Source organism: Chaetodon trifascialis, chromosome 4 (assembly GCF_039877785.1).
Source record: "Chaetodon trifascialis isolate fChaTrf1 chromosome 4, fChaTrf1.hap1, whole genome shotgun sequence".
NCBI classification, from domain to species: Eukaryota; Metazoa; Chordata; class Actinopteri; order Chaetodontiformes; family Chaetodontidae; genus Chaetodon; species Chaetodon trifascialis.
Window position 1 is genome coordinate 20603706 of NC_092059.1, and position 9694 is coordinate 20613399.

General features: G+C 41.3%; 2 protein-coding genes across 2 annotated transcripts; one reads left to right on the forward strand and one right to left on the reverse strand.

Annotated features, from left to right (window-relative positions):
* Window positions 1–2187: 2187 nt before the first annotated feature.
* On the forward strand, window positions 2188–3714 carry cfap144 (cilia and flagella associated protein 144). Its single transcript, XM_070960858.1, has 4 exons — window positions 2188–2380; window positions 2802–2861; window positions 2989–3092; window positions 3514–3714. The coding sequence occupies exons 1-4, from the start codon at window positions 2260–2262 to the stop codon at window positions 3607–3609; spliced, it is 381 nt and encodes a 126-aa protein (XP_070816959.1). The 5' UTR covers window positions 2188–2259; the 3' UTR covers window positions 3610–3714.
* On the reverse strand, window positions 3658–7205 carry ebna1bp2 (EBNA1 binding protein 2). Its single transcript, XM_070960857.1, has 9 exons — window positions 7001–7205; window positions 6657–6740; window positions 6255–6427; window positions 5935–6058; window positions 5546–5635; window positions 5252–5327; window positions 4906–4993; window positions 4623–4794; window positions 3658–4481 (listed from the first exon to the last, which is right to left on the reverse strand). The coding sequence occupies exons 1-9, from the start codon at window positions 7094–7096 to the stop codon at window positions 4434–4436; spliced, it is 951 nt and encodes a 316-aa protein (XP_070816958.1). The 5' UTR covers window positions 7097–7205; the 3' UTR covers window positions 3658–4433.
* Between the last annotated feature and the right edge of the window lie 2489 nt (window positions 7206–9694).

Here is a 9694-nt window from a genome sequence, read left to right on the forward strand (position 1 = left end):
ACACTAGTCAGCCATTAATAATTCTCCTCAGCCGCGTTAAAACCAAGCAAAATGCTTCCTTCCTGCTAACACTCGGGGGATGATGATGGAGATCGGCGCCCCGTCGTTAACCCACATTACTTGATGTACAAATGGCTCCTCGTTAACTATACATGCTCGAGCGGGAGAATGGGAAAGAGTTAGCTGCAACCTTGTCACATTTGATCAGCTCACACAGCATGTGTGGTCTCTTCCCCTGCATGTGGGCGACACTGGAGTTTGAACAAACTCACAAACTGGCCTTTTACTATTCCCAGCCCGAGGAGCTCAAAAGCTGCCTTGATGATAACTCAGTCCGACACTGTGACAGGAGCCGGGGAACAAAGCTTGACACCACAAGCCCTCCCATCCTCCCGTAATACATATTGCTCACTCTTCATCGCACACATACACAAACACCACAGGGGACTTGTCACCCACCCACACTGAAATCACTGAAATCTCCCCCTGCAGCCCCTCCAGTGTTTGAGTTATTACCTGTTTCCATTATATCTTTCACGCAGAGCCAATAAAGCTCGAATCAGGTTATGAGACGGCAACCAAGAGCTGAACATCTCAACCTTTATTAAGGTGTCTGTTACTGTGAGGAGAAGCATGCGCGCACATACACACAAAGTTCACACAGTCAACAAAGACAGGAACGGGAGAGCCTAAAAACCAAAATGATTACTTCCGAGAAGAGCAGATGGGATCTGAGGGAAGGAAGGCTGGAGGAAGAGGAGGGGGGAAACCAAATGAAAGGGAAATGAAATGCGAGACAAGTGGATTGTCGTCGGAGCCTCGATGTCAGGGCAGCCACAGCAACCACACAACCATATTTACAAGATGTGAAAGTGCTGTTATTTATGTGTGTGAGAGCAAAGGAAGTCAAGTGCGCTCACAAGTCACGCGACTTGTTTTACACACACTGTCACAAGGTCACTGGTCATCTGGGTGCTTCTTGTTACTTCCTTAAAGTTTCTTCCTCGTCAGTGTGAAATGCCCACAGCCACGAAACCAGCGCACCCGTGCAGGCTTGTGCACGTGCAGTGAAAGTGTGTCAGTGTGTGTTTGTGCAGAATCACAGCAGTCAGTGAGTGAACTGAGAAAAACGCTCAGACTGTCATCTGCCGCCTTAAGAGAACATATGCAAGCAAAAAACTAACATCACACTGTACTCCGGCTGGCTCCTCTTCCTCACAGTCTGGACACATTCATTCATTCTGCGCTCTTCCTACATTTTGATGGATTTGTTTGCTCCAGGCAGATTTTTCCAACATGGCACAAAACGGTAGTGATTTGAATGAAATACAGTGTATACTGGGATGAACAAATGGCTTGTGGAAGTTGGTGGAAAGCCTGAAAAGCCCTGAGAGACTACATATGCAAGATTTGTAGTTTTACAGATCCCAAAGTGTGAAAAATGAACTTAAATGTTGCAGAATTATTATTATTATTATTATTGCTGATGTCTGTCTGTAAACCAGAGCGAAGAAACAGATGGAATATTTAATGTCACGTAATGATTAAGTACATTTACTCAATACTGCACTGAAGTACAAATTTAAAGTACTTGAATTTTAACTGTTTCCTTTTCATGCAACCGTATATATTTCTACCCCACCTCTCAGAGGGGAATATTGGACTTTTCTCCACTAAATTTGTTCAGCAGCTTTAGTTACTAGTTACATTTCAGATTTTTTTTTTCATGTCCTTTGTGTGTAGTGAAAACTGAGTGTCTGATAAACTGAAGGGCTAAGAGCTTTTTTTATAGGTTGAGAAAATTCTCTGAATAAACACAGCTGTTTTTCTGAGCTCAGTGGTTAAAATCAACCGTAAAATGCGACATACACTTGAATGCAGCAGTAAGAGTCATCTAAAAACATCACATATGACATTTAAGTACAATAAGTACTTTAGTACACATTTTGCTGATACTGGGGTACCTCTTGAACGCAGGACTTTAACTTGTATTGGAGTATCGTGTGGGATACTGGAAGTGAATATTTCCAGCTCTGGATACAGAGCAAAGGAACACTGCCGCGACCAAGAAGCGCTCTTCTGCTCGCCCGCCATCACCAAACCTGAGCGCGCTGCTCCACCGCGCGCTCCAGTCCCGTTACTGCAGCGCGAGGCAGCGTTTACTGTTGCTAGGCAGCGAAATCAGATAGGAATTCCTACAAGTCACCGAGAGCCTCTTTGCTTTAGCAGCTCTCGGTTTCTTTAAAAAAAAAAAAAAACATGGCAGGAAACAATAAAGTGGATTGGGTTCATCAGAATGCAATTCGCGTTGAGATGATCCGGAAAGAGCAAAGACTGCAGAAACTCCACACGGAGTTCAGCATCAACCCATACAGGAAGTGTGAGTAAGCTAAAGTTAGCGTCGCCTGCCGACCTCTCTCTGTGCAGATGAGCTAAATAACAATAATAATAAAAAAAAAAAAAAAACAGCTCTAAAAGAGACTGTGTGTGCTCAGGTGTGGATTGATTTTCTCTGCAGGGATAGTGATATTTTTTTTTCCAAAAGTGGAGCTGACATCATTTCTCTGACAGGAAGTACACACAGAGCTAACCATTCAAGACATGACTTGTGATCCAAATGTGAACAGAAATATCAGCACTAAGCTGGACAGCTGGAGCAAAACATGACAGTGAACATTACAGAAAATGTATAGTTATACCAGTTATACCATCTGCTGATACATGAAACTGTACAGATTGTTGCATTGTAACTGCCTCTTCTCTAACAATGTGTGTGTGTGTGTGTGTCCACTTCTTCTTAGTACATGTCCTGCCTGACAACCCAATGTCCAGAAAACCAGTAGAAGTGATTGCAGACAACTGTAAGTTTACATCGATCCCATTGAAACTAAAGAAAACACTGGGTTCTTCTAAGCTGCTGGAGAAAATGAATGCTTGAGCACATCTGTGTTGCTGATTAGACCCATACGGTATGTCTCTCTTTTCCAGCGGACTTCATCAAGGCCTTCCACAAAGCCCGCCAGGAGCCCACCAAGAAATATGCCATGCCACAGACTGAGAGTCAGGAGATAGGATGGATTTCAACTCCACTGGTGAGGAAAGCATGGCATTGACAGGCATTATGAGCAGAGGCTGCTCTTTAGCTGGAGGACCTGAATTAAAGCACATAACCTTCTGTTCCTGAATTACTGTTTGGTATGTCACTGACTGTGATCATACCGAATCTTTCAGTCAATGTTAGAAAATAAAATTCAATGAATAAATGAGTCTTAATGATGTTGAGTTTACATGCATGGGCATTTCTGGAAATAGACAATGGAGTATTGATTCTGTTTCTCCAAAGGAAGTAGAGAACTCTTTCAATCCCAGCTGTTATGATCCAACTGTAATTACAAAAACATAATCGACCCAGAGTTTTGACCCAAATCCAAAGAAACCACAGAAGTGTGAACATGTCTTTGGTCTTATGTAATAGTATTTAAATGCTAATTCTGTTCATTATTTTTTCTCCAGCTCCCATCGAACCGCAATGACAAGAGACTCAATTTCTTCAGATCCAGCTCTGATGTCACCAAGCACAAAGAATCTGCCCTGCGTTCATCAAAATAGAACAAGACAGAAAGTAAGACACAAGTAAATGTAAAACCTCCAAAAAGTGAGCACCTATGTTGCCTATTTTTATTTGTCTATCACACAAACATACAGGTGTCGTTGCCCGAGGCTGCCCTTTTGCATTTCCATCTTGGCAAACTAAGAAAGAACTTGCAGGGGAAACCTTTGCACAGGTCTATACAAGCACACTGGCCCATCACACACTAATCATATTAATGAATGGTAAAGGGCAAAACTAACAGCTGTTCAATATTATAAAATGTCATGTCACATGGGAGAGAATCAATGTGTCAAGGAGCTTAGTTAGAAAAAATACAGTGTATATTAGACAGAAGGAGGCTGGTGCCGATATTAAGGTGTAATGACAGAAAGTGGTTTTAAAACCTCGTCAAATAGGCACATAGAGACAATTATGTCCCACAGACCATAACAACTGGTCCATAACACCTAATACAGAAGAAAAGACATTTTGTCAAATTCTAATTCTGTCTTTTGTTTTGGGGAAAACAGCTTTGTGGTTTGGGTAGCTCTAAGTAGTCCATCAGTGGGTTCACCATTTCTGCAAAGGGAGACCTTTTCTTCACCAGTCCTTCAAATAGCTTCTTTAGAAATATGGCAGGATGTCTCTCTGTGGCTTCAACGGTCCTCCACTTAAATCCAGAGACATTTTGCTGACGGCATATTGTACAAAAAGTGTAGACGAAAAGCTCATGTTCTTCCAAATGTCTCATGCTGTATGTTGAGGAGAGACTCGGAACAGGTGTTGGAAATCCTGCCCAGAACTAACAAAGTCTGGCCTCTAGCCTCTGTCAGTTTTTTTTTTATGAGCGAGCCTTCATCTTCTTGCGTACGGACTTGCCTGGGCGTTTCTGTAAAAACAAGCGGAGGGAAAAAATGAACTTCTCTACAGCACAGGAAACAATGTTTTTCTAGTTACTTTACAGTTTCCTTTGACAAATTGTCAAAATGTATTAAATCAGTCAGCAGTGTTTTATGTGTGTGTGACTCACATTTTGTTTTCCTCCTTTGCCTTTCTTGCCTCCTTTGCCGCCTTTTGCATGAGCCACCTTGGCACGGAAACTGGAAACATCGTTGTAGCTCTCCTTGGTGTTCCACTTCATTCCACTCTTCTTGCCTCCAAAGCCAAACCTCTGGTCCTTGTACTTCCTCTTGGCATTAGAGCTGTCAAAATAACAGGAACATTTTTACTTTTTGTGAAACTGCCACAAATGTTAAGAGTCATGCTTGATTATTTATGATTGCAGTGTGCTCATCTGAGATGTAACACCTTACCCCTTTTTGTTCAATGCTGTCTTGGAGCCCTGAGAAGAGTCTTTACCCACTTTGTCTCCTTCCAAGAAATCCAGTTTGTCAGTCATTCCTAGGAGTGGGGATGATCAGAGATCTTAAATCTCAGCTTGAGAACATTCTCACATGTTCAGATTTTGGTTCACAGGAGGTAAAGCAATCTCCAGTGGTTCCCTTTTTCCCAGTGCACAATAAATGTCATAAATGTCACATTTCCGGCTTTGTGTGTGTGTGTGTGTGTGTGTGTGTGTGTGTGTGTGTGTGTGTGCAGGGAAAGTTATTAGGTTTCACAAATATCAAAGAATGAATAAAGCCAGACAAACAAACTCACCTTTCTGGTATTTCTTTACAGCAGACATCATAGCCTTCTTCTCTTTCTGCCTCTTCTGCATCACTTCTATTTGGACCTGGCACCCATTCAAAATTCATGTTAATGCTTCCTATTAGTTCACATACAGAGGCAACACTGTCCCATAGGTTAAAGGGTATTTTTACCACAACACTGGAGTTAAAGTAGACAACATCGTTTCCATTCTACTCCATATTTGCTACCCCTCTCCAATAAACAACAAACAGCAAAAGGAATTCAGTAACAGTAATAGTGCAGTAAAAAACAGACACCAACCTTTTTGCCGAACTTCCTTTGCTCACGCAGTTTCTTGGCCTTCTCTGACTTCTCAAGTATCATCTGCTTTGAGATCAGCTTTTTCCTGATCTGGACAGAGGAAGAGAAAGCATCTTTGTTGGTGCCAACATTTGGATTCAAATCTCATGGGAAGAGCAGCTGTGCTGAGTTCCTAAAGCACTGCAGCTGGTTCCTGCAAATGTTTCACATTTTTACTTGAACAATGACTTTCAGACAATTAATCAATTACTGAAATAGTTGCCAATGCATTTTGTGTCGATCGACTCATCTACTAATTATTGCAGCTCTAGAATTAAGAGCTTTGAATTTGTTGTTTTGCTGCATCATCTTGGAGTACACAAGATCCTCGTAATGAAGAAACAGCTCACCTTCTGCATGTGCTGGTCTGACTTCGCCATCTCTGCAAAGTAGTCGTCAGGCCTCTTGGTGGCTATGCCATGCTTGTTTAGGAGGGGCAGTGCCTCTAGGACTGTAGCTTGAGCTTGACGATAGCTGTTAGTTAACAAACAGAACATGAAGGACCTGTAGATACGCTGTCTGTAGCAGTGACAAGATGTTTTTAACAAAGGGGGGCATTTCAAAAAGCTTCAGAACCGTTGCTCAATGGCCCTGCTGTGACCGTTTAGTCAAAATGAGTTTAGTAACATAAAATTTTCAATAAACTGTACATCAGGTTATGGTCACTCACAAGAACATCTCCCTCTGGAAATCATCGTCCGCACTGACATCTCCTTTGGCCACGTTTGAAACTTTCCCTTCAACTTTGGAAAGAACGTCTTCAGCCGGCAGGTTGGTCAGGTCCAACCTCTCCACCCAGGGGAGGTCTTTTCGGAAGTCAGCTAGACACTGTTTCAAACCCTCCTGTATCACAACACACACCCAAGATAGTGTATCATCAAATGTCCATATGTTAAGTAAACAACAACAACAACATTTGTTCTGTAAATACCTCTTACGTTTTCATGAGGGCATGACAAAACTCTGATTAGATCATATCAAAAGTGTTTTCTGTCCTACATGCGACAACTAAGCACACCAAAGCTTGACATGAAATCTGACAATCAAGGTATGTTTTTCTGAGTCCACTCACCACATTGTTGACGCACTTTTTGGGTTTATCCACCAGAACGTTCATCCCTGGTTTCAACAACCCCTTTGAAAAGGCTTCTTGAAGCTAAAGAAAACAGAAAGTATGTACTCATATATTTTGCTCTACATCCAAACACACGTACTGCCAATGTAGAGGCACATCCAGAACATGCAAAACTAAAGCAACAGTAAAAATTAAAAATAGGTTGTGGCAATAACACAGCAATTTCCCAATAATTCTGTACGAACAAAAAATACTTTTCTGAGTGCTGCACAGTATTTTTACAGTTGTTAGCTTTAGCTGGCTAACGTTAGCCAATGTTAGCATGATAACAGTTCACTCACTTCATTATCTGATAATTCGCTGTTTTCATACTCAGAGTCCTCCGCGAACAGCGCCTCCTCCTTTACGGACTCCATAGTCCTGCTATCGATAATCATAAGATAGGAATATGTGATGTGCGAGCCTTTAAACGCGAAGAAACCAGCTGTGAATGGATGTAGTCACTGCTCTTCACATGTATAGAGCACTTCACGTGGGGAGGAAGTGACAGTATTGAATGTTCTACCAACACAGTCCGCCGATGGAAAGTACGTGATTCAGAGGTTCCTACATGGGAACTTGACCATCCTATTATTTGAAGCTCTTCTTTCCTCCTGTACATATCACAGTTATTGCAAACTTGACAAAATATAAAGATAATATATAAAGAGATTATATACTGAAATGTATAATACAAATTAGTGAAAATAACTTCACTTCAGGTATGTAATGTCAAGAGATTCCTCCTGGAGGTGCTGTTGTGCATCTGAGAGGATTGTAGCGATAATCTGATAAATGTAATGAAATACAGATGCTTTGATAGATAGATAGATAGATAGATAGATAGATAGATAGATAGATAGATAGATAGATAGATAGATAGATAGATAGATAGATAGATAGATAGATAGATAGATAGATAGATAGATAGATAGATAGATAGATAGATAGATAGATAGATAGGATTCTAATTTGCAAAGGAGCAGCCAAGACCTTGTCAGATTTGCCAAGTGGACTATACAGATCAAAGTCTGGGCAGAATCTAACTTTAAATCTTTGTAAATGAAGCCTTGTGAGTTTTACTTGCCACCTCATCAGGAAAGAAACTATCGATATCCCGTTTCCAAAGCTCTCTCTGTGAGTCAATGTCTGTCACATTGACATAGCACGATTGAGAGAAATATCTGCAGTATTGGCCCAGTGTCACTGTAGATTTGGCCTGTAGGAGTGATCAAGACAAGAGAGACAGATGACCTGCACTGCTTTGACTAATAGTCATTTCTGCATACATCTACCTTTGTTTCATAAGCGATTCTGCTGATCAAATGTTTACTCCTTTCTAGGAGCACAATGGCTCTCACTTGTGTGTCTAGTGTGTCTGTGTGGGTTAGTTCATTCAAGTCCTGTTTCTTTTTTCCATACTGATCCTGTGAATGTCATTGACCATTGAGAAGTGGAGTCAAGGTATATATGCAAAGACCACCCACCCCAAATGTCCCAACTTAAAGTACAGTAAGAAGATCAGAGTTACTGTGTACAATCTGCAGCATCATCACTGTACACTGTTTCAAGAGGAAGGATGGGAATCACAATCATTCACTTTTATTTTGCATAAAGACAGTTTGTATTCATCCTTTGTAGTCACGTAGCAGTCGTGTGTGGAGGACTTGCAGTTAGAGTCAGAGTGTGCACATGCTGAATGCTAATGGTGTGCTTTGGCCAGTGACCATGAAAGTAACTTGATCTCATATGAAATGTCACTTGAAAGGGATTCATCTCAAGTGGTCAAGCCAGGATCTCGACTCTACCAAGGGCTGCATCAACCATTAGGAGTTGTCAGCCTTGATAGTGTACATCTATCCACTTGGCACATTAAACATCAATGATTGTGGCTAGTACAGTCAATATGTTCTGACATTTATTGTGAGAGTTAACATCTTATACAAGACAAAAATGCACAGCAGTGTAAAACTGTGACTTCCTGTATACAAGGCTATTTAAAGGGAAAATCTAAAGCCAATTTTCAACAAGCTTTGTATCATTACAATGTGAGTAGTATACACATATGAACAATGTTAAACTTCTCTCCATTTTACCCCCTCCTCATTTAATCAAACATTCGGGTCTACTTATATGAGTCAGAATACAGTGCAGAGAAACGATGGTGTGTGGAGGAGGAAGAGGCCTCCACAACTAAGAGTCAAACACCAGCAGCCAGGAGGATATGGCGACGCAGTGCTGGTGGTGCTGCTGTGGTAAATGTACATCTGTGGAAACAAGTGAAGTCACTGGGCTGCAGCAAATTTCACACAGGCAAATTTCTTTTGAATGAAATTGTTGAATCTAATGTTCCAGAGGAACGGGCACAAGCACATGTAACGTTAAACCAAAGAACTTTTGTGTGTGTGTGTGTGTGTGTGTGTGTGTGTGTGTGTGTGTGTGTGTGTGTGTGTGTGTGGATCTGTCTGCAGCTAATCGCGCATACTGTTGGACCCATAACCCTCATCCTTTTTGTGATTTTGTCATTTTATTTACCTAATTTAATGGTCTGTGTCCGGAGAATATTTTCACATCTAACTCAATGAATTAAAGGTTTTATTTTGACCAAACCAGAGCTGCTGATCATTGAAACAGTGAAAAGACTCACCAAGATGGTTTTGGTGAGATTTATTTTGATTCGGTCGGGTTTGAATGAAGTGTGTTTGACATGAGTTAATAAGGCAGTTAAGCTTGTATTAGTTCAGGTAAAGAGAGAAAATGAAATTCAGAAGGTAGTAGTTGTAGTTGTATTTTTCTGTTGAGGTGAGACGGTATGAGTAAACAAAACTAAGAGAGAGCTTGGGGAATGCAGAATCAAAACAATCATTCATGAGTTGTTTTGCTTGTGGCAGGTGAACAAAATGAGCCAGATTACTGAAAAGAACCGGTCTTCTCATTGCAAATGTGGGTACTCCCTCACCGCCTGTGCGTGGAACACACACACACACACACACACA

Excerpts from the sequence above, each read along its gene's own strand:
- cfap144 (XM_070960858.1), top strand. The coding sequence starts at position 2,260 with ATGGCAGGAAACAATAAAGTGGATTGGGTTCATCAGAATGCAATTCGC. Across the intron at positions 2,862-2,988 it reads AGAAGTGATTGCAGACAACT|CGGACTTCATCAAGGCCTTC; the intron begins GTAAGTTTACAT and ends TCTCTTTTCCAG. Across the intron at positions 3,093-3,513 it reads GATGGATTTCAACTCCACTG|CTCCCATCGAACCGCAATGA; the intron begins GTGAGGAAAGCA and ends TTTTTTCTCCAG.
- ebna1bp2 (XM_070960857.1), bottom strand. The coding sequence starts at position 7,096 with ATGATTATCGATAGCAGGACTATGGAGTCCGTAAAGGAGGAGGCGCTG. Across the intron at positions 6,059-6,254 it reads TTCCAGAGGGAGATGTTCTT|CTATCGTCAAGCTCAAGCTA; the intron begins GTGAGTGACCAT and ends GTTAACTAACAG. Across the intron at positions 4,795-4,905 it reads ACAGCATTGAACAAAAAGGG|CTCTAATGCCAAGAGGAAGT; the intron begins GTAAGGTGTTAC and ends TTATTTTGACAG.